The sequence below is a fragment of the Micromys minutus genome, assembly GCF_963924665.1.
Source record: "Micromys minutus genome assembly, chromosome: 18".
Lineage (NCBI taxonomy): Eukaryota > Metazoa > Chordata > Mammalia > Rodentia > Muridae > Micromys > Micromys minutus.
In genome coordinates, this window is record NC_137953.1 from 46,651,455 (window position 1) to 46,676,890 (window position 25,436).

At 40.1% G+C, this 25,436-nt stretch overlaps 1 protein-coding gene across 1 annotated transcript in view; it reads right to left on the reverse strand.

Annotated features, from left to right (window-relative positions):
• The window catches only part of EXOC4 (exocyst complex component 4), a 715,182-nt gene that overhangs the window by 133,617 nt on the left and 556,129 nt on the right, over positions 1 to 25,436 (reverse strand). The window contains exon 13 of the mRNA XM_080931809.1: positions 16,944 to 17,099. Coding sequence (XP_080787935.1) covers positions 16,944 to 17,099 — 156 coding nt within the window. The remainder of the gene's footprint in view (positions 1 to 16,943; positions 17,100 to 25,436) is intronic.

Sequence of the window (25,436 nt, forward strand, 5' to 3'; positions counted from 1 at the left end):
CTGTCAGTCATCACCTTAACCAAATGGCTGTCGCACAGCTGGGCTTCAGGTGTGGTGACAAAGTGGGAAGACTAATCATTCATCTGAATTGTTCATGTAGGAGACTGTTGCAAAGCAACTGTTAGAAAAATAGAGCCTCTGGCCTGAATTCTCATCCAAGGAATCCAATTCATATACAACAGGAGCTGATGAGACTGTGGCAGGTTAATGGAAACTGAATGTGTGGATTTTGACTGGATTTAAAACGATAGACATAACAGTTTTTGGAGGATGAATAGGGAAATATGACTATAGACCAATGGTTTTCAACCTGTGGGTTGTGATCTCTTTGGGGGTTTAAATGATGGCAATTCATAGGGGTTGCCTAAGACCATTGGAAAACCCAGATATTTACATTATGATTTATAACAACAGCCAAATTACAGTTATGACATAGCTACAAAAATAATTTTATGGCTGACAGCCACTACCATGAAGAAGGGTATTAAAGAACCTCTGTATTAGAAAGGTTGAGAACCACTGATGTAGACTTTATATATGAATGAATAATGTCCATTCGAAGATGCTCATGTCCTAAACTCCAGAGACTATGACTATATTGCTCATAACGGAAGACTTTCGTAAACTTAACATGAAACAGTCATCTGGGAAGAGGGAATGCCCATTGAGAAAATGCCCTAAGAGACTTCAAGTCTGTAGGAGGGATTTTCTTGAAGAATGGTTGATTGGGGAGGACCCAGCCCATTGCAGGTAGTGCAGTTCTGGGCAGGTGGTCCTGGGGGATATAAGAACACTTGCTGAGCAAGCCTTGCCAATCTCACTAGCAAGCAATGTTCAGCCCTGGCCTCTGCTTAAATTCCTGTCTCCAGGTTCCTGTGCTACTTGAGTTGTTGCCCTGACTCCCCTCAGCGATGGATTCATCCTCCATGGTATACAATAAAATAGACCCTTTCCTTCAATATTTTTTTTTTGGTCATAGTGTTAACCAACAAACAAACAAAGAAACAAAGCAAACTACGCCAAAGACAGTTACAGATGAGATTAAGAAGGCTGAAGAGGGGGAGAATATTCTGAATTATGTGATGTACCAAGTCTAACTACATGGACCTCTGAGGAGAAGAACCTTTCCTGGTTGTGCTCAGGAAGATGTGTTTCCATAAGGGGTTCCCATTGATCTTTGGTTTGGTTGTCAAAGAGCAACAACCAACAAAACCTAAGAGGTAAGACACAGAAGGCAACTGCTATGGTTGTTCAAAAGTGTCTTCTCTACCTCACCCCAAAGAGCTCCTGGGTATAGCAGTCTCATGCTCCCAGGAGGAATCCCTTGCCATCAATCTACATTTAAAAACAAAAACATAAACAGGGTTTAGTTGGCTATAGAAAAATACAGTCCACTATGGTGGGGAAGACATGTAGTCAGGGAAAGCATGGTGGAAGAAGCAAAGACTGATGGTCACATTATGATCTCCTCCTCCTCCTCTGCTCCTCTTCTTCCTCCTCTCCTCCCCCCTTCCTCCTCTTCTCTTCCCCCTCCTCACTGTTGCTGTCATTGCTGTTGTAGTCGTCCTTGTCCCCTCCCCCTCCTCATGCTATTTATTATTTCATATATGCACCTCTTTTTGAATTTTTTAAATATTTTTTATTGGATATTCTCTGTATTTACAGAGTGCTGACCTTTGGGAAATGAAGGTTTTATACTAGGTATAATTTGTATATATGATGAGAAATTAATGTCCTAAGTTAAAAAAATCTCAACATTACTCACATAAACAGAATTTGTACACATAGTTTCTACCCTTCTCTTCTCAGACTAAGAGATAAACAACCCCCCCCCCCCAATAATACTGTCATGGTAACTGTGGTAAATGCTTCAACAGGTTCAATCCATGAAGACATGTGTGCATATTTTCTTCTCTCAGGTTTTCTTTTTGCCCGTGTACATGCTAGGATGATTTATGTGTTGTGTTCTCACTGGAGAAAGCAAAGTGTATACAATTGAGATTTTCTAGAGGAAAAAAAGGCCAGGGTTACTAAGCTCTGGGGTAAAGGTCCAGATACCACTGTGCTAAGGGCTCACTATCCAGAGGACACAAAGAGCAACATCTTTTATGGAATGAGATGGCAGCAAATTACTAAGTTCTAAGAGTTGGTTTCCAATTAGAGGCTGAGCTCTTAATCACAGGTCAAGGTAGGTAACTTTTTGATAAGTTCAAGTGTATTATTATGGGAGATGCATTAGGATAAAAATCCTTATTCCTGTTTGACTCATCCCTGTAGAATTTCTATGCAAGGAATTCTGTAAAAGTTCTCTGTAATTAGTTTTATTTTAAGCTGCTATTTTCTTCCCCAACAGTGCAACTTTTGTTCTTTGGCCTATATTACTAACAATATATTCAATAAAGAGTTACTTTAAAATTTTCTGGTTAATTTTCAGTTTTAGTTTTTGACACAGGGTCTTACTATATAACCCTGGCTGGCCAGGAATAGGCTATGCAGATAATGCTGGCCTTAAACCCATGGCAGCCCGCGACATCCAAGTGCTGGGATTACAAAAGCCGGCCACCTGGCCAAACCACCCATTGAAAAATGTCAACGTGCAGTGGAGATGGTTATGTTAGCAGCTCTCTGCACTGCACCATTGCTCTCTGCAATGCCCCCACTTCCACCCTGCGGAAGCCACTGTACATGCGTTTTCAATAAGCCTTCCTCTCACAACTGTGGTGTAGCCAGTTTAATACGTGTCACTCCGCAAATGCAAAAGCAAGGATCACACTAAGGACTCTGGTCACAAAGTGTTGAAACCTAATTGACTTCAGAACTGGATGGTTTCAAAATCTACTCTAGGTAGTTTCTGGTTGCAAAAGTGTTGAATTAAATATTTCAATGGAATGTAGAAGTCATCAAAGAGCCAACCATTTTTTTTAAATAAAAGATGTGACTTTATAAAGAAGATATTTGATGCATAAAATAAAGTGATGAATCTTTAAAAAAATGTGCTGTGCAGGCAAACACATTGAAACTAGAACCCTAAGCAGTACCAAAGAGTAGTAAATTGTGCTCAAAATTTGACAAAACAGCCACAATACATGAGGTTGCTTTCTTCTGTAAGGGTACCCTAGTTTATTATAAACTACACATGGAAAACATAAACAATATTGAATTAGACTTTCTATGGTTTTAATGTATAATATTTTCAAAAATGTTATTATATATTTAAGAGATTAAGCACATCATCTCATAATTGTCGTGGACACATATGTTTGTTGACTCCTGAATGGAAGGATTTGGGGACAGGGCAGAGTAGGGCAGGATCACAGCTCAGGTTTAACGCCGCCATGTTTTCTATCTGTGTTCTTGGTACCGAGTGACAGAATATATGGATGCATCCATGGGTAGACTAATCACTTACATGAAGGTGGACTCAGGTTCCAATAAGCAAAAATATAACTGTGAACACAATGGTACTTGATATCACTGGCTCAACTTGCAATGCAAATGCAACACAAGTGCATTCACGAGGTCTGTTATGTTGGGATAAGAGCGATTTCATTCTTTTCTAAGCTAAGCAACCCAAGTGAGTCTGGGCTCAGTGTTTCCTTCACAGCTGAGAAACAACATGAGCATAAGCAGTGGACTCCATCTTGTTTCTTTAGCTACGGAGAGCCACATGTCACATGGGTTTTCTGCCAGAAGACATTGTATGTCACTCACTCACAGTAACATGCTGTAAGCTTCAGAAGTCTGTCAGAACGGAATTAAAATAATCAATAATGACTTATTGTGAGTTGAGCATAACACGCCATGGCTTTCAACTACAGAAAATGAGTACAGGCGTACAGACGGATGCTGATGCAGCGGTGCGCACCCTCCTTTGAGGGTTACGCTGTATTGACAGTTGTGATTTCCCCCCTCCGGTTGTCATTGATTGGAGCAAGGATAACTGAGGAGAGGTGGAGAAGGACACAGTGAGACTGGACTGCCTGTGGCAAATCAAGGCCACAAAGTAAAGAGGGTTTCACCATAGAACTGGGAGGAAAGTGCAGATGGAGGGAGATGAAGGGATACAGACGTCAGAGTGAGGGCATTCGTGGAGAATCAGCGAACTGGCAGTGAATAGTGGCGGTGGCTAAGGTAGTGTGGGGAAAATATGTAAGCAGGTAAGTTTAACATGAGGGAGTAGTGACCACGGCTGTCATAAGGTACACTGGCCTCCTGTCCCACTCCTCCCCAGCTGCAGTTCTGTGTCCCAGAAAAACTCACAATGGCTTAAACATTAGTTTTCCAATTCTTTCAGTGATTATATTTGTCACTAAATAATCTGTTTAAACTGCTAATGGTGTATTGATGTTAGACATTTTATTCTGGCCTGGTTGGGTCCCAGTTAGATTACATTTTTTCCCTCCCTAATGTCTTTGAGGGTTTTTGTGTGTGTGTGGGGGGGTTACATCAATTTTCCTTTGACAATACGACTCACCACACCAGAAAGAATCTGTACACTGCTCACAACTGTGACACTGATGCTCACACCTGTGACACTGATGCTCACCACTCACACTTGTGATGTCTGCTCACTTTTGATGCCTGTGGATCCGTGACACCTGAGCTTCTAGCCCGGGTAAAACATGGGAGGCTGGTGGGAGGGGAGGGAAGGGGGAAGAGTTGTGGAGGGTGTTGAGTCCTGAATTGAAGCTAGAAAGCCAAGCTGGGAAGGCACGGGAGAGAAAAAGGACAGTGCGATGATTGGAGGCCATGCCAAGAAGGAAAACTGGGGATGACCAACAAGGAGGGTGAAAGAATATGGCAGGCTGAGGGCATAAAAAGACTGTAGTGACAGACAAGTAGAGGTTAGCAGGCTTCCTCACCTGGCAGGGAAATTCAGCCTGCAGACTAGCTGCTCAGCCTCCATCGAAGGCATCCTACCCCCAGCCATGACCAAGACAGATTATATAAGGTCAGCTTTTAAATATGTTATTAATATTTCAAATGAGAGAAAAAGAAATAGTGTTAAATTCACACCTAAATGTCAATTATTAAATTAGTTAGATAAACATACAGTATATAAAATAATTAGTGCTTTTAAAAATGAGATTAATGAGATTACGATTTTCAAAAATTGTCTAGAAAAGCTAACCTTTTAGAACCTATATGGGAGATTTTACTGTACTTTTCACTCATTACAAGTTTTTTGCTAACACGAACTTTGATATAAGAAATAAAGCTCTGAATTCATCGAGTACTGGTTAATGGCCTATCTCTTTTGTTTAATTTTGAGACTTAAGTTCGCTTCTCATCCTGACTTGTTTGACTGTGTCCCTATCTATCCATGACGTTCATCTTGTTTAATTGAGGGATAAAAAAAAATTTTAGCAAAGCATTTTCTACACTTGCACTTACTTAATTTTCACGAGTCTGATTCATCTTTCCTTTTCTAATTGCATTTTAAAAGTCATATTCAGGATGTAGAGATAGGGAGATAAGTGTCTGCTTCTGTAGAATGACTTGTTAGGGCCAGCTGACGTCTCTGCCACTGCATTGCTGCCTTCTTCCTTCAGATTTACTCACAGCGCTGCAGTTCCTGAGACCTTCCTTTCTTTCTTTCTTTCCTTCTTTCTTTCTTTCTTTCTTTCTTTCTTTCTTTCTTTCTTTCTTTCTTTCTTTCTTTCTTTTGAACAACTTTATTTTAAAAAACAAAGATAAATGTAGGCATTTTAAGCATTTTTGCATAAAAGTATACAAATACCTTTTTGTCAGTGTTTGGCTTTTTTCCCCCCCAAGGTTTGATAGTGTGCATTAAGGTCTTACTAGTTACAATGAGCAAAAAGTAAATGTAAAACAGGATGTAACCCAGAATTAGTCAAAGTTTTCTTGGTGTGTAAGGATTGAACATAATGGTTTTTTCTTTTTCTTCTTCTTTTTTTTTTTCTTGAACTTCACACAGTCTGTGAGTGGTTTCTGGGGTGTTCAGAGCTTTCTGGGGTTAGTATCCCATTACTAGTGACTGCATAGTATGTCTGTTCTTTTGTGACTGGGTTATCTCACTCAGGATGATATTCTCTAGATGCATCCATTTTCTTAAGAATTTCGTTAAGTAGTACTCCATTGTGTATATGTACCACAATTTTTGTATCCATTCATCTACTGAAGGACATCTGGGTTCTTTCCAGCTTCTGGCTTTTATAAATAGAGCTGCTATGAACATTGTGGTGCATGTGACTTTGTTGTATGTTGGACCGTCTCTGGGGTATATGCCCAGAAGAGGAATAACTGGATCTTCAGGTAGTACTATATCCAATTTTCTGTGGAATCGCCAGACTGATTTCCAGAGTGGTTGTATTAGCTTGCAACCCCACCAACAGTGGAGAAGTGTTCCTCTTTCTCCGCAGCCTCGCCAGCATCTGCTGTCATCTGAGTTTTGGATCTTGGCCAATCTGACTGGTGTGAGGTGGAATCTCAGGGTTGTTTTGATTTGCATTTCCCTGATGGCTAAGGATGCTGAGCACTTCCTTAGATGCTTCTCAGCCATTCGGTGTTCCTCAATTGAGAACTTTTTGTTTAGCTCTGTACCCCATTTTTAATAGGGTTGTTTGATTCTCTGGTGTCTAGCTTCTTGAGATCTTTGTATACTTTGGCTATTAGGGCTCTATCTGATGTGGAGTTGGTAAAGATCTTTTCCCACTCTGTTGGCCGCCGTTTTTTTTTTTTTTTTTTTTTTTTTTCTTGACAGTGTCCTTAGCCTTACAGAAACTTTGCAATCTCATTAAGTCCCATTTGTCAATCTTTGACCTTAGAGCACAAACCATTGGTGTTCTATTCAGGAAATTTTCTCCTGTGCCTATGTGTTCTAAGGTTTTCCCTACTTCCTCATCTAATAGTTTCAGTGTATCTGGTTTAATGTGGAGATCTTTGATCCACTTACACTTGAGCTTTGTACAAGGAGATAAAAAAGGGTCTATTTTCATTCTTTTGCATGCTGAATGCCAGTTGGACCAGCACCATTTGTTGAATAGTCTGTCCTTTTTCCATTGAACGTTTACAGCTCCTTTGTCAAAAATCAGGTGACCATATACATGAGGGCTCATTTCTGGATCTTCTATTCTATTCCATTGATCCACGTGCCTATTTTTGTACCAGTACCATGCTGTTTTTAGCACATCTGCCTTGTAATAGAGCTTGAGGTCAGGGATAGTGATTCCCACAGATGTTTTCTTGTTGTTGAGGCTGGATTTTGCTATTCTAGGTCTGTTGTTATTCCAGATGAAATTACACATTGCTCTTTCCAACTCAATGAAGAATTGGGTTTGTATTTTGATGGGGATTGCATTGAATCTGTAGATTGCTTTGGGTAAGATGGCCATTTTAAAAATATTGATCCTTCCAATCCATGAGCATGGGAGATCTTTCCATTTTTTAAGATCTTCCTTGATTTCCTTCTTTAGAGGTTTGAAGCTATTGTCATACAGGTCCTTCACTTGCTTAGCTAGAGTCACACCAAGGTATTTCATGGTTTTTCTGACTATTGTGCAGGGTATCTTTTCCCTAATTTCTTTTTCCACATGTTTATCTTTTGAGTAGAGGAAGGCTACTGATTTGTTGGAGTTAATTTTATATCCAGCCACGTTGCTGAACTTGTTTATCAGCTGTAGAAGTTCTCTGTTGGAATTTGTGGGGTCACTTAAGTACACTATCATGTCATCTGCAAATAGTGATGTTTTTAGTTCTTCCTTTCCAATTTGTATCCCTTTGATTTCTTTTTGCTGTCTAATTGCTCCACTCAGGACTTCCAGTACTATGTTGAATAGGTAGGGGGAGAGTGGGCAGTCTTGTCGAGTCCCTGATTTTAGTGGGATTGCTTCAAGTTTCCCATCATTAAGTTTGATGTTGACTGTTGGTCTGCTGTATATTCCTTTTATTATGTTTAGGTATGGGCCTTGGATTCCTGTTCTTTCCAAGATTTTTAACATGAAGGGGTGTTGAATTTTGTCAAATGCTTTCTCAGCATCTAGTGAGATGACCATGTGGTTTTTTTCTTTGAGTTTGTTTATATGTTGGATTGCACTGATGGATTTCCGTATATTAAACCATCCCTGTGTCCCAGGGATGAAGCCTACTTGATCATGGTGAATGATCATTTTGATGTGTTCTTGCGTTCGGTTTGCAAGGATTTTGTTGAGTATTTTTGCATCAATGTTCATAAGTGAGATTGGTCTGAAGTTCTCTTTCCTTGTATGGTCTTTGTGTGGTTTAGGAATGAGGGTTATTGTAGCCTCAAAAAATGAGTTAGGTAGAGTTCCATCTGATTCTATTTTGTGGAATAGTTTGGAGAGTATTGGTGTTAAGTCGCTAATAAATGTTTCATAAAATTCTGCACTGAACCCATCTGGACCTGGGCTTTTTTTGGTTGGGAGGCTTTTGATGACTGCTTCTATTTCTTTAGGTGTTATGGGATTACTTAGATGGTTTACCTAGTCCTGGTTTAACTTTAGTATCTGCTACCTGTCTAGGAATTCATCCATTTCCTCCAGATTTTCCAGCCTTGTTAAGTATAGGCTTTTATAGTAGGATCTGATGATTTCTTGAATTTCCTCAGTTTCAGTAATTTTGTCTCCATTTTCCTTTCTGATTTTGTTAATTTGGATACTCTTTCTTTGCCCTCTAGTTAGTCTGGCTAAGGGTTTATCAATTTTGTTAATTTTGTCAAAGAACCAGCACTTGGTTTTGTTGATTCTTTGAATGGTTCTTTTTGTTTCTTTTTGGTCTATTTCTGCCCTAAGTTTGATTATTTCTTGCCATCTACTCCTCTTGGGTGTATATGCTTCCTTTTGTTCTAGAGCTTTCAACTGTGCTGTCAGGTTGCTAGTGTATGCTCTCTCCAGTTTCTTTTTGGAAGCACTCAGAGCTATGAGTTTTCCTCTCAGTACCGCTTTCATTGTATCCCATAGGTTTGGGTATGTTGTGTTTTCATTTTCATTGAATTCTAGAAAATCCTTAATTTCTATCTTTATTTCTTCTTTGATCCTGCTATCGTTTAATAGAGCACTGTTTAGTTTCCATGCGTGTATGGGCTTTTTGTTTTCTTTGTTGTTATTAAAGATCAGCCTTAGACCATGGTGATCTGAAAGGATGCATGGGAGAATTTCAATCTTCTTATATTGATTGAGGCTCGTTTTGTGACCAATTATGTGGTCAATTTTCGAGAAGGTCCGGTGAGGTGCTGAGAAGGTGTATTCTTTTGTTTTAGGATGTTATGTTATGTAGATATCTATTAATTCCAGTTGGTTCATAACCTCTGCTAGTTTTACAGTGTCCTTGTTCAGTTTCTGTCTCCATAATCTGTCCATTGGTGAGAGTGGGGTATTAAGGTCTTCCACTATTATTGTGTGTGGTGAAATGTATTTTTTATGTATGCAGTCTGATAGCCTATGTGTTTTTATTGGGGAATTGAGTCCACTTATGTTAACAGATATTAAGGAATAGTTGCTGCTGTTTCCTGCTATTTTTGCTTTTAGAGGTAGAGTTGTGCCTGTGTGTCTTTCTTCTTTTGGTTTTCTTGCTTAGGTATTTTCTTGTTTTTACTAGGATGTAGTTTCCCTCCTTATATTGGGTTTCTACCTATAATTTGTTGTAGTGCTGGGTTTGTGGTCAGATATTGTATAAATTTAGTTTTGTCTTGGAATATCTTAGTCTCTCCATCTATGGTGATTGATAGTTTTGCTGGGTACAGCAGCTTGTGCTGGCACTTGTGCTCTCTTAGGGTCTGCATGATGTCTGTCCAGGATCTTCTAGCTTTCATAGCCTCTGTTGATAAACCGGGTGTGATTCTGATTGGTCTTCCTTTATATGTTACATGACCTTTTTCCCTTACTGCTTTTAGTATTCTTTCTTTGCTTTGGGCACTTGGTGTTCTGACTATTATGTGTCGGGAGGTATTTCTTTTCTGGTTCAACCTATTTGGAGTTCTGTAGGCTTCTTTTATGCTTGTGGTCATCTCATTCTTAAGGGTAGGGAAGTTTTCTTCTGCAATTTTGTTGAAGATATTTACTGTGCCTCTTAGTTGATATTCTTCCCCCTCTTCTATTCCTTTTATCCTTAGGTTTGGTCTTCTCATTGTGTCCTGTATCTCCTGGACATTTTGGGTTAGGAGCTTTTTGGTTTTTGCATCTTCTCTGACTGTTTTGTTTATGTTTTCAATGTTGTCTTCAGCCCCCAAGATTCTCTCTTCCATCTCTTGTAGTCTATTGGAAATGCTTGCTTCTGTGACTCCTGATTTCTTTTTAAGGATTTCTACATCTAGGGTTGTCTCTTTTAGTGTTTTCTTTATTGTGTCCATTTCCGTTTTAAATTCCTTCTTCCATTCCTTCATCTCTTTGGTTCTGTTTTCTTCTAGTTCTTTGAGTTCTTTGAGTGCTTTTCTTGTTTCTTCTTTAAAAGCTTCTAATTCTTTATGCTTTTCCTCCAGTTCTTGTTTAAGGATCTCTATCATCATCTTGAGGTAGGATTTTGGGTCTGAGTCTTCTTTTTCTGGAATGTTTTGCATTCCAATGTTTGCTGTGATGGGAGAGCTGGGCTCTAGTGTTGCCAGGTTGTCTTGGTTTCCCTGGGATATGTTCTTTTGCTTTTCTCTTGCCATCTTGTTTTCAGTGATTGGTTCTCGCCTTTCCCTTGTTCCTGGCCTGTGTCCCTTGATCTCCACTGTTCCTGATGGAGGATGGTCAGAGCACCTGTTCTGCACCTAAAAGCCGCTGGCTGGGAACAGAGAGCCCAATGCTGGGTTCCTTTTTCCCTGGATCAAGCCAGGCAGGGGCATACTTTCCGTGTGCTCGGCAGAGATCTCTCTGCCCCCTGGCTACTCAGAATGCCTTCTCACCAAGCCAGTGTCCCTGGATCTCCTCTGTTCCTGGTGGCGGATGGTCTCAGCGCCCCCAAAACCTTTCAATCGCTGATGCTAACGTTATGTAGGTGCCTTATAAATTTCAAGTGCAACTTTGCAGAAGATTGTTGAAGCTATACTTTATCCATATTGTTTCTATACATGAATATATTACTAACTTTGCTTCTTCCATAATTGTCTAGCCTGAGCCTCATGAAGAAACCTATTAGGGCTAAAAGACAACTGAAGAAAAACCAAAACAAATGAGGACAATGCAGACTAGCTAATGGCAGCCATGTCTGAGGACCAGAACCCAAGCCTGTGAGCTTCTAGAGGGAAAGCGGGTTCCCAGTTGGTGCCATTCTCAGCTCTATATTGTGTGCTGCTTATTTGAGACAAGCTGACTTTCATTTCATTTACAGTTATTAAGGATATACTGTGTGCTTTGAGGATTCCACAGAAGGAATACAAAAATGCCAATTAACTCTCTTCTTTTGTTCTGTCTCTTTAAATTAAACAATAGTATATAGACCTCAAACTGAATAAAAACTTAGAAATCATTATAGTCAATCACTGAACACTGAAACAATACTTTCCTGCTATTTAATCACCTTGCCTCCAAAATTCATAGCAGAATTAAAAAAACAAAACAAAACAGACAGTGAATGTGCCAGTCCCCTGATCCTGCAGAGGCCATCGGGAAGGTTAGCATCTAGATGACTAAGTCACTAAAAACACAAAAGGGATGGCTCTTCTTAACCCCTCTTTCCTATCAGAACCACACCCTCTACTTCCCCAAGTGTAAGCCATAATTTTATCTATTTTTTTTTTTTTTTTTTTTAGATTTTATCTTCTTTGTATCTTCTGCTCCTTACCAACAATGGTCATTTCTATTTTCTTTGCTTTGGACAGACAGATTAAGAGGAAAATAAAAGAAACAGTTTTTAAAAAACAGTACTGGATTTAATATACCAATCTTTCCAGATACATCCTGATACATACTGTTTAAAAACTTGCTGTTGGAATAAAGAGAACCCCCAAAATGCAATATATTAAATAAGACAGAATAATAAAAAATAGAGTCATGACACATGTCTGTGATATTTGCAAAAAATAAAAGATAAAAAATGAAAAGCTCTGTCAGTTGAGATTAGGACAATCAATGAAAATGAGGGAGTAAATCAAAAGTCTCAAAGTATACATTCTTGACCTAACTTAAGCCTGGATGACCACAGTGTGGTGGCTCTGGGGGACAGACTTAGCTAGGTTTAAAGCCCAGCTCTGTCACTTAATGGCTGTGTTATGAAGAAGGTTCTTTCTCAGTCTCCTCATTTGTTGAGTGGGAATGGTAACATGTAGACTCATGATGTTGCCATATACTGCCAGGCACTGACAATCCTTACTGTTTTCATTATCTTATTGGTCTATAGAAATACTGTTTATACTTTATTGTCAGTCTGCTATAATTCAAGACTACTCTGTAGGTTTCACACTTTCTGTTTGACCTTTGTCTCTTAACTACTGAGAGCCTAGTGTGCCACAGTAAAGCTTCCAGAGCTGGCTCTAGAGGAAAGACCCTGCTCTGGAAAACACAAGGGCCATCAGTGAAGAGGGCAGCAGGTCTTGGGGATCTGCTTATGATCACTGCTGATCTCCCTAACTCCTAGACAGCCCAGCTTTGTCTTGTTTTACTTCCTTCAAAACTCTCCTCCTGTTAATTACACTAACCCAAAAGCAGACTCTTAATCAGTGGACAGATAGCTATTTTCTCAAAGGATGTATACAGACACACACATCCACCCACACCCCCCCCCCACACACACCAAGACAGACACTTTAATCAGTGGGTAGATAGCTATTTTCTTAAAGGAGGTATACAGACACACCCACAGCCACACACACACACACACACACACACACACACACACACACACACACACACACACAAATCATGACAGGCACAAAGACAATGAGCTAGAGAGCCTGCTTTTAGCTCTTTGGGAACAAAAGGGTAGCTTTTTTCCCCCTCTCTATTAAAGCCCTAGCTTGACCTAGTTTTTTTTTTTTTTTTTTTTTTTCTCTATCTATTCAAAGCTGAAATAGGAAATAATACATCTTTTTTTTCAGTTAAAAAACAAGAAGAGAAAAAGACCTCATTTAATAATGAAGAGCGCACAGCCTTTACTCAATGCAAAGGGCACTAGAATCTATATTCATCTGTTCGCAAATAGTCTTCTGAGCTTTAATTATCAGAGGAGAGTAACTTCCCAATGTTTTTGGCTCATGCAGTGCTATATGGCACTCAATGTGCTAAATCTGGCCCTCTGTCAACTCTAGTATGCTGGAGCATCAGTGAAGGGTTTCTCTCCTCCTTACAGGGTTTCTACATCTAATCTAGAAAAAGAATGGGACAGGTTAAAAGGAAATGAACTAGTCACATCTAAATAAAACACACCTCAAAATGTTTTCTCTCATAACAGGGTTAATGTAATTTGCTTGTCAAACTATGCTCACATGCAAAACCATGGACAAATCTTTTAGGCATAACATTCAATAAAACAAAGCAAGCACTATGACCAAATTTACGAGAAATTAAACTCTGTTGCAGAATGGGCTCCTTTTGATGGTAGATCTTTGGAGTACATTAGAGAATTTGATATTTTGATCCACTTGTATGGGCGTAATCATATATACTTCATTGGGACAAAAATGAGGAAATAGAAGTATAATTGGATTTTCCTTTGGGTTTAATATGAAGACTAGTCTGATTGAATGATCAAAACAAGAATAAAGAAAGACAGATCCTTAATTCTAGCTGTTCTAAATCAAAGGTGGTACGGGGGGGGGGGGGGAGGGTCCTTTCCTGGTACATTGTTCTCTTTTCTGAAATAGAACAGTTTCCTTTTACACTGAGTTTCAAAAGGTAACTAATCCAGCTAACTAACAACCTTCTTACAAGCATATATTGTGATGAAGTTCTTATGTAAAAATAAGCTGAGAAACAATGTGAAGACAGTTGCTCATTTTTAGTAACCTAAAATATCGTTGAAAAGAAATTATCTTCTAGAAATTGCTTGTAATTCAACTGCCCAGGCTGATAACACGGTTAACTGATATTCGCAATAAGAAGGAATGTGCTTACTCAGACCACTTGAGAATGTGGTAAAATGATGATTTGACAGTAATTCTGTAAAAGAATAGCACCTTGGGGCTTGCTTTCTGTATTAAGGTCAGTTGATTATATCTACTTGAGCTCTAATCGATCCTTCAATCATTCATTCTCTCTTGTGGTGGGAGATATGAGGATATTCTGCATGGCTGAACTCATGAGAACATAATTTCAGTTGGGGAAGGTTTAGGTTGCAGGAGAATAAAATTAAAGTTTTTTTTTTTTTTTAACCAAAAGATGCTGAGGAACCACTACATCAAAGTTTCAAAGGAATATTCCCCTGTGACTGTTTTGTAAGCAAATGTTCTTACACAAAATGCCCTACTCATAAAATAAATAATATAAACTGCACTTATTATTATAGACAATCTCTTCAGTGAGAGACAGCATTGAGTGAGTAAACAGGCAACCTGTCAAGTGGGAGAAGACTGGCTTATCTGTGACGAAGGAGTGACAACCTGGTATTCTACAAGTCACTAGGAAACCCACCCCTAAACACACATGCACACACAGTAATTAAAATTTGGCAGTAGATTTGAAAAAAAAAACAGCATGAAGACCAATAAATATATTAAAATGCACAAGAAATTGTTCCACATCATCTGAGAGAAACGTATACTAAATGCCATCAAATTACCTCAGCACACATAGGAATAGCTAGCTGATAGACAAAAGGGAGATATACAGCCTTCATGACACACAGGCCAATAGGAGCTCTGAGAGACCACTGTGAAGATGGAACTTCTAGGCCTACTTTTGTTTTTTTTATTTTTTAAGACATTTTAAGTTACGTGTATGTGTGTATTTATCATGTGGCTATTTGTGGATGTAGGTGCCTGAAGAAGCCAGGAGAAGATGCCAAATCCTCTGGGACTGGAGTAATAGGCAGTGGGTGCTGGGAACAGAACTTAGGTACTTTGTAAGATCAGTTTGTGTTCTTAATGATTGGGCCATTGTTTACAGCGCCTTAAGAATACTTTAGAAAACTGAACAAGTGAACCACAGAAAATTGTGCACACTATTACCCAGCAATTCAAGTCCTAACATACACCAAAGAGAAATGTGCACAGATCTCACCCAACACTTACTGTCCTACAACTTTTCAATCACAACTATGTAAGAGCTAAGATCAAGAAAAGTTTATCTACTTTTAGAGAAAATAAGACATGCAGGATGTGAATACAGTTAAATTTATGAAGAGTACATACTTAATATTTATATGAGTTACTTTCTGTGATAAAATACCATGATGAAAACAGCACATGGAAGGAACAGTTTACTTTGGCTATGGTTCTAGAGGGAGAATCCATGATGGCAGGAAAGGGCAATGAGAAACCATAAACATAATGCAAATAGAGTGAATGAAAAGTAGGACACGGCTATGAGCTTTTAAAGCAGGCTCTGGCCTGCACCTTCTTCTAAACCTCCCCAAACAAGGGCACCAACTGGGTACCATGTATTCAAATACCTGAGTAAATGGGGCACTTTCTCTTTTTGAGTGGGGTGGTTTTTTAATTAAATATTTTATTTATTTACATTTCAAATGTTATCCCCTTTTCAGCTTTCCCCTCCTGAAGCCACCTATCTCATCCTCCTTTTCCCTACTATGAGAGTGCTCCCCCATCCATCTACCCACTCCCACCTCTCTGCCTTGGCATTTCCCCACACCGGGGCATTGAGCCTTCACAGAACCAAGAGTCTCTCCTCCCACTGATATCCAACAAGGCCATCCTCTGCTACATATGCAGCTGGAGCCATGGGTCCATCCATGTGTACTCTTTGGTTGGTGGTTTACTCCCTGGGAGCACTGGGGGATCTGGTTGTTGATATTGTTGTTCTTCCTATGGCGTTGAAAACTCCTTCAGCTCCTTCAGTCCTTTCTCTAAAACCACCACATTATCTAGAGGTTCAATCTACATTCTGTCAGAGATGAGCCTATTTATTGTTTGATCATAAATGGAAAGTGAAGACAATGGCCATTATCTTAAAAAATTATTTATTCGCAATTTTGGATTTTCCTTCTTTCTTTTTTCTCTTTCTCCTTTCTCCTCCTCCTGCACTTCCTCCTCTCTCTTTTTCTTTTTTGACTCTGGGTTATATGGTCAGACCAATGGAACTCACTGTACACTAAAAGGTAATGGATCCCTGACCTCTTCCTCAGTCTCCCGGGAGCTGGACTTCAGTTGTGCTTTACTAGCTCTTGGTCTTTTCTTTTTAAAAGTGCTTACCATCTATTTCTTTTAAAAATCATACCATCTATTTCTTCACTTGCATAAACAAAAGATAGTAAGAATGAACCTAACTCTAAATTGATAGAACATATTTTACAGTGGTCTATAGTTATATAAGTGAAAACAGTTTACTGTTGCAAGCCAGATGTTTAAAAAAAAAAGTGCAGCTTTATCAGATTCCATGGCTTAGATAAATCCAATGTACAACGCCGAATGTTGAGTGATAATGTTAAAAGAGAGACCTTACTTTTGTCAAAACAAGCAGAAAGCAGTGGGGACAATAGTCAGTGTGAACAAGCGTGGAGTTAAAGACCACGCTTGGAGTGCTGTGACACAGACATCCTCTGAGCAGTTTATCTGACTCTAGGTTTGTCAAGACAGGGTCAGTAAAGCTTTGCTGAATAAATGAAGAAATGATTGTACTGTACCTGTATAATCTGAGACATCTTAGACCAACTTGGCAATGCTTCAGATTAGATGCACAAGCCTTTCTTGCTGACTTTTGAGCCCAAGGCACACTTGGATGGGGAAGGAGGTGGGTGTGTATGTGTTGGATTTTTCCAGTTCAAGTAACTGTCTTTTGATCTTTAGATTCACCATCATTTGAAAAAGACTTTGTTGAATATATGAGGTATTCGTCCCTCTGTTTACCATAGATTAGAAAGTAGGCATTTACCTTATGAAGTCTTCTTCCTCCTCTCTCTTAGGTCTTAGCTGTTTGGGCTGAGCCATGTTGGTCCAGTTCGGCAGAGACTTCAAGAGTCTGCTGATATCATCATCTTTTGCCCAAGACGCACTGATGACAAGTTTCTCTTCTGACTGGACAATGCTCCTGAAAATGGCCACAAAGAAATAGACATGTTAGCATCATATGTTAGCATGTTAGCACTCACAGGGAGTGGTTTCACCTTTTGCTGCATAAGAAGATGTGATATCTGTCTCTCATAACACAGTACACTGTCGATGTCAGAGAAGTGATGTCAGAGAAGAGATTCATAGGTCTCATGGCTGAAACGCCACACACAGATTTATTCTCAGTTTCTAACTTGCCGGACATATAAGCTGATTATGTTATCACAATATTATCATTATACCATAAACTGATAATATTGATTGCCCATCTTATAAGTGTTAATAACTTTTAATGAACACAAATGTGTAGGTTGGGTTTTTCTAGAAATGCTCAAACAAAAAGTAGGACAATAATATTTTTAAAATGCCATTTGAATGAAACAGCAGTGGGAGCTGAAAGGTGACTTAAGTGTCTCTACAGATGGTCCTCTGACTTTTTAGTTTGTGCTACCATTAGTTCTACTTGAAGGTAGCTTTTGTAATGGACACGCCTCTATTCAAAGCTAACCACCATCATAAAGACAGCCTGTGTCCCAAATGTCAGGCAGGGAAAATCTTCGATTACAGCAAACTCCACTGGGCTTTGGCTAGTGACCTGGAGTTGACAGGCCTCTATTCCTTTAATAGGGCCCATGGGTTCACTATTAACACTGCCCTTACTAGAAAGTACCTGAAAAGTCACCTTAAATGTTCAATTTCAACTTAATTAAAAAGCCCATCTTTCTACTCAACATTTCTGCCACCATAGCTGATTTTAAGGGTCTAAAAAGTCTCCTTAGCAGTACTTCCTGACAGAAGTGACATTTCTTATGGAATGTTAATGAACTGGACCTTCTTCTGATGACCGAGTCTCCAGTCTCTGGAGGCTTCTCACATCACAGGCAAGGATATATTCAGGTGCTAAGAATTACGCCATACATTTTCAAATAAATATAAATGGTACTTATAAGAAAAGAGCCTCGACTGAACAGATAGTTCAATATGAATAAACAAGAAAAGATGAGGCCTACAAATCTTTACTCATTGCAGCCTGGCCAAAGGTACCATGGCTTCCTATTGTGACAATACTGCCCTGGTTCATTTTTAGAAAGTCAGAAAAGGAGAACTATGGGTGACTGCTAGCATTTGTCTAGCTTGCTTCAAGCAAATGTCTGAGAGAAACTGGTCTGAGGTATAAACTGACAGCAGAGTCTTCTCCGTTCTTTTACATGTGTCACGGGTACCCCTTATGCTTGCTTCTCTCTCCATTTCCTTACAATCTGACTTTTATATCCTTATACTTGCAAATCTTACAGTGTGATAGCACTTCAGATTTATTACACTCCACTATAGCAAGCCCTCAGTGTTCCTAGGCTATCTGAAAATGTGTCTCTGGCAGTTCTGTCTCCCCACTGACCTTAGTGGTCATTTAAATTAAGTTTGTCTTGTAGATCCTCACTGCTAACCTCTACATCCCTTGTGTCTGACAGAGTGCATAGGGCACATACTACACACTTAAAAATTATCTTTTCAGCAGGTGTATTTGAAATATATAATACTAGAGTATTATTCAAATTCATCTTCATTTGTTTCTAGTTATCTCTTCATTTAGACTCTTGAGAATCCTACATCATTCACACACACACACACACACACACACACACACACACACACACACACACACACATTTCTTTCCACAGTACATTTGCCTAGTTTGTTAGTTTTTAAATAATGCATAAATGATATTTCTTCCCTGACCCAGAATTCCTATCTTCCAAAGCTCTACTGTCTTCTTCAAAAACATTCCAGCAAGTGATCACCCTGAGAGTCTGAGTTTCTTGTTTCCTCTCATGGATAAAACCATCCCTTGTGTAATTTCTGTACAGAAGAAGCTTCCACCTTGTGCTGCTGTAGACGCTGGAATCATCTCTTCCTCTTCTACCTCTCCCTGTGTCTGACACCATCCTGGTCCCTTCAGTGTCAGTCGTCACTTGTTTCTGTGGGTATACTTCTTCATTCAGGGAATATGGAGAATTATCTTCTTTTTTAGTTTGATTACCAATTAGAAGTATTTTTAAAGCTAAAGACTTCTCTCCCATTTTGTATCTGTTAGGAGCAGGAAAAGGGTTTCTGAAATCTATTCAATCTATTTTTGACAGGTAGTTAACATTTAGTCTTAAGCCAGCTGCAGTAATGGTCCTCAAACCAACATTCCAGTGATGTTGATCTACTCTATGCACATGTCATAATCTTAAGGCTCTTTGACCGTTCTGAAGCTTATAATATTTAATTCCCCCTTCTCTTTCTACATCTGCCTTTTCTTTTTATATCATTTCCTCCTGGTCCTACTCGTCACCTGAACCCGCTTGGGAGACAATGTGATGGCTCTTCTCCTGTGCCCATGTCTTACACACTGAGTCCCACCAGCCTGTGCATTTCACACTTGGGAAGCTGGTCTTCTGGCCAGCCTGGTGACTCTGCCTCTCACATCTCCAAGGGAAGCCCCAGTTCCCACTCTTGATTTGTATTTGAAAGGTTAACTAGAGAGCTCTTGGTGGACAGTTTCACCCATATTTCAACAACGTAAAATGAACCAAAAGGAATTCAGCTATTTTCTTTTCTCTCTTTCCCATTAGACACCTGGCGTCCCCGATTCTAGTCATTCTATAATTCAGTCGTCGGGAATGCAGTCTTCTTAATCACCAACAGTGACCACATCCTGTCAATTCTGTCTCTTTAATATCTTCTGAACAGTCCTTTCCTTTCCAGATTCACTGCCATTAATTGGCATTTAAACCCTAATCATTTCTCGTGTGGACTTGGCAGTGACTTGGTACCTGGGCTCCTTGCCTGGAGTTCTGAGACCATCAGTAGTGCTCAACGCCAGATGAGTCATCTCTATAAACTAAGACACAATGAGGAGATATCCCTTTCCTCGGAACTCTTTAAACACTCCTGCATACAGAACAGAACCAGACAGCAGTGTGTGGGCTCACCAACAGCTCTTTTGTCCCCATTTGATCAATTCCAGGTCATTCTCCTATGGACATTTGCTGTATATTTTATCCAGAAGAACAGTTCTAACGTTTTAAAGTGGGTATTAGGTTTAGAACCTGGGACAAATGGCTGAAGTATCCATTTGACACACCAAAGCACACACTGGTTCCCAGGTTCTCCCGATATCCCTCAATCCCTTACCTGTTACAGGGCCCTCCTGGCTGGTACTTCCCCACTCCCACCCTAAACGTCTCCAGCCCTGGTCTTCCCTATATAATCAAACCATTTGGTTACTGGCTCTCTTTGTACCTTTGGGCCTCCTGGCTGCTTCACCTGGTTTTCCTGATCTTCCTTTCTCTCCCTGATCTCTGCCCATGTCCACTCTGGACTCTCCCAGATGTCTCTGTTTCTGGCTGTGCCCTCCCATATATCTATAATAAACTTTCTCCTCCACTATACCTAGAAGCAGCCGTATCCCTCCACCCCTCCCTTCTCTTTCCACTCAGTGGAATGTGTTGTTTTTCCCCTTTCTAGCTACTACATCCTCTTAAGGTTACTTTGGTTCCTTCCTTACTATTTGTGTGTGTGTGTGTGTGTGTGTGTGTGTGTATGTGCGCATGAGCGTGTATGTGTTCAACTCTCCCTATACTAGAAGTTTTCAGCCTTTACTGGACATGAGAATCACTTAGGAGAGCTCTTAAATCAAACCAAACCAAATAAAAACCTGGATGCACAGGCCATACCTAAGACTATACAAATCCGAATCTAGGCGGGAGTAGCATGCAGTGTGTAATCTGTAAATTTCTCAGGTGGTCCAAACTGTAGGCTAGGCAATAATTCTCTCTCCTCAATGCTTTCTTTCGTTTTTCCCTTCCTCCTTCTGTCACCACTTTGTCTCCCCTCCCTTTCTCCTCCTCTTCTTCTTCCTCCCTCCCTCCCTCCCTCCCTCCCTCCCTCCCTCGCTCTCTCTCAAACAAACTAGGAGCACAAACTGGATAAATGCTCTGAGCACAGTAAGCTTCTGGTCAGTTCTTGTTCTTAGTTCTGAGCATGATACCTGGACTCTGGGAGGTATGCAGAAACTGAGCAGGAACTAAAAGTAAGCCTTCTTGCACTAATCTATGTTGGATCAGGAACCGGCTTTACAGTTGCAGATGGCCTTCGAATCCACTGATGGAGGTAACATCATCCATATGTGACAGGGACCGTGTATCTGTTGCCTCAATAGCCAGACACTGCCAGAGTCCACCTGGCTCACCTCCCACCTAGAGGTTACATCACAACCCTCCTGACCTGCACCCTCTCTTCCCCCTTCATCTTCATTGCCACCTTTTGCCCCTTCCCCCACAATAAACCTCTTAAGTGGAACTGTCCTGGTTTGGTGTGGTCTGTCAGGATGTGAGTCCTGATTCTAACATAGTAATCCAGGCTACTCATTAATCTGAGGTCATTTTAGTGGGTTCCATTTCCCTGTACTTAACAACTCAGACCAGTTTGTATTTGGACAAACCACAAAATTACTCTGTGCCTCTCTAAATTTATTATAAATCAGGATTCCCGAATAACAAACACTCCTGTTTCCTTCCAAAACCTTAACAGAGGAAAAGTCCTCACTCAGAAAACAAGTGAAGCAAGGGGCAATTGTTGACAGGCCTGGCCCTGCAGGTCTTTCCTAGGTGGTCTATTGTGTGAAGAGCCTCCTTGCTTTCTCAGTGAGGAGTTTGCTGACTTTATCAGCACATGGTGAAAAGACACAAAGCCAAAACCTTTGCTTTTGTAAGGGTCGCCTACCAGGCACTTAGCATTTCATGGTCTGCAATGAGACTGGCAGACTACGGCTTGTAAATCCCACTGGCTCACCAGTTTGTCTTTTTATGTCCTAGAAGCTATCTAAAGTTAGCTGCTTTTAAATGGTTTCTTAAAAATTATAGTATTTTGTAATGTTGGCAAATTGCATAAAATAAATGTCAGTGTCATGCCCAGAAGGAACCTGAAGGGTTCAGTTCCCTTTAGAGCCCCATTACAGGTCAAATGCTGCTTTGTATAGTCAGAAAGTTCAAGCCAAATTCATTTTTCCACTTCTTAAATCCTGAGCCACATCTAGCCTGTCCCATGGTTCAGGAAAGTGATCGAATCCATATCTGTGAGACAGTATCATACATTTCAGAGGGGTATGACTACGATATTCTATTTTAGTACTTCATGGAACAAAAAGAAACATTATCTGAGGTGTTCACTGTGTTAAAGGTACCCAGACAATTTACTTAGATCCCTGAAAAGCACTGCTATGCTTAAAAAGTTCAATATTATATTATTATATATTATTTTAAGAAGAAATGGTATTGGTAATTAATCAAAATGCTAATATACACTGCTCTCAAATATAGTATATTAATTTATATTGGAATAAAGATAAAGCCAAAAAACAATTCTAAATACACTAACCTGACATACTGATTTCCTGTAGGAAATAATTAAAGGATAATTTTCTCTCAAATGGCAATTGTCTTAGTTTTTTATTTTGTAGGGAATCAGATCAAGTATGTTATAAAATTCCAGGACTTATCTAAACAGGGCCCTGACATCCCCAAAAATAATTCTGTAGGAGGAATGGGGTTAATCATTCCAACCAGAACCATAATCTACCAGTTAATTCACAGCTCAGTGGGCAACAGACAGAGCCATCTGTTTAACTATTTGTAGGCTTCCCAGAGGGAAGAGGAAAATAGGCATGTCTCTTGAAACAGGTGATAGGTTGCCATGAGAAGAGTCTACCCTCAAGACATGGCTGAGTGGATTTCATTCAGAAAACATCTGCTGATGTCACCTGGCTTCCTCTCTGGAACAGTTGGGAAGTACAAGTGTGTACAGTCCCTAGACACAGCTGGGGGCTGAGGCTTTCCTTAGGTAAACAACCAGGGGCAGGTGGGACTAATTGGATTCAACTGTTTTGTGACAGCTAGGGTATGATGCTTACTTTTCCAGACTGAATCCTTCAGATATTTCAAAAGCTGCAAGCCAAGTTAGACAAAGGAACCATGGACAAGGCTGTATCAAAGGAAGCTGCCCTGAGTCCAGTTTACAGACTAGGAATGTGATACCCAACAAACAAGTAATAATGATAGTGAGGGAAGAAGACAGCCAAACAAAACCAACAGTTCTAAAATGCTGGCATTCGATGCATTCTTGGAGAGCTGACGTCACTATTGGCAGGTGTGCACCTACTGATGAGCCCACCATGCTCCCGTGGATAGCTCCAAATCCATGGTAACACAGCCTGGTTAAACTCAGTGGTTTAACTCCTGGTTAAACTTACCAAACGAAACCAACAGACATGAATATGAGCAAGGGATTTTTGGGAGTGAGTGTGGGGGAGTAGATAGGGATGGGGGAGGGTGGGGGTTGAGTGATCAGTGTGTGCTACATATCAAATATCAAAGAATAAATACAGTTAACTCAAAGCAAAGGAGGTAACTGAAGAAAACAGAGGAGACAGGGAAGAGAAAGATGAAAAGGAGGAAGATGGTGATAACAGTAATAATAATTAAGATGGACCACAATTCTTTGGAGAAGACAGAAATCCAGGTGGGCTTTTATAGGTGAGTGTGTCTTAGTTGAGGTTATTACTGCTGTGATGGAACATGACCAACAGCAAGTTGGAGAGAAAAGGGCTCATTTCACTTATGCTTTCACAGAATAGTCAGTTATCCAAAGGAGTGAGGGCAGGAACCTGAGGCAGGAGTTGATGCAGAAGCCATGGAGGAGGAATGCTTGCTGTCCTGAGCCCCATGGCTTGCTCAGTCTGGCCAAAGGGTGGTTCCGCCCACAACTGTCTGGACCCTCCCCCATCACTCAGATCAAGAAAATGCCTACAGGTTATCTTATATGGAAGCATTTTCTCAATGGAGGCTCTCTCCTCTGTGACAACTCTAGCATATGTCAAGCTGACATAACACTAGCCAACGCAGGGTGAATACTTCTTCCCAGAAAACACCATTGCATATATAATGGAAAGAATTAAAATGACTCTAGGGAAGGAGGGCTTAGATCTGAGTGTCTGCCAAGGTAGTAACTCTTGGAGATCATTTAATAACAATCTTCAAATAGGTAAGTTTGCATGGTACTGTTCGTAATTGACATTTTAAGAAAAAGAATTAACACTGTAGCATAAGCAGAGCAAAAATGAATGTGAGATGTGCTTCAACTGTCAATGCTCAGATTTTTCCTTTGGCACACAAATTTAAATACAATCTATGTTTGAATATCCTTAATATGTTTATTGAAGAACAGACTGAACTTATCTTTTCATGTCTTCTTATTGCACTTAGGTAAAATCCAAACCTCTGGTTTAAGATCCTTTATCAATATCTCGGTTGTACATTAAAATACCAGGAAAACTTTTAAGGCTATATTAAGGATGTTAAGAATATATTAAAGGTATTAAGCTTAGTCAGAAGCTGGGTCTAGACCGGGCCCTGAAGTACTAATAGCATTCTCCTGTGCAGTTAGAGAAGCCTGTAGGAGGAGCTGAGCCAAGCAGGCCCAGTCATAATGTGCAAGCTGGCACATGCACCACCGATACTTCCTCCCAGAGCCAACCTAAAATCTACTGGGATGGCTAGAGACGACTGACACTGGAGTAGGACATGGAACAAGCCAATAAGAAAGAGCAGCACCACACTTGGCTACTTGAGATGCCAATGAGATGCTGGGAACTGGGCATAAATGTTGGCCCAGTTCCTGCAATAAACAAGTCTGCTTTTGCTACTTGCTTGACCACAGAGTCTGTGTCACTGACTCTGTGCCTTCTTACACCTGCCCCCAAGGGTCTTGGTCCCAGTCATAAGCAACACAAGCCCAAACCCCTGCTCCTGTCTGTCTCTTCATACTGGCTTGTCTCTGCCGGGTATGTTCTTTCCTCTTCTCCTTCCCATCCTTCTCAAGTGAGTCCAAGCATCACATCCCCAGTGGGGTCTTCTTGCTCCTTACCCAGAAAACATGTTTTTAAAAACCAGATCCTTCTATTACCAAAATCCCCTTTTCTTCTTTGTCACGTGATCATTATCTGTCTCCTTCAATTAGAATGAAAAGCCCTGATTGCCTAACAAATTCATTTCTCCAAGTTTAGCCTGCAGTAAACCTCTGCATATACAATTCCTATATTCTCAGTTGACAAACTATAATTGTAAACACAGAGTACAAAGTGGTCCTATGAATATAACATGAAGCAAGCTAACATTATCTACCATCAAGGACGTATCGTTTTTCTAAGGAATCCATTTGCAGCTCAGTCGTTATTATTTACTAGATTCCCCCACAATGTGTAATATATTCCAACAAG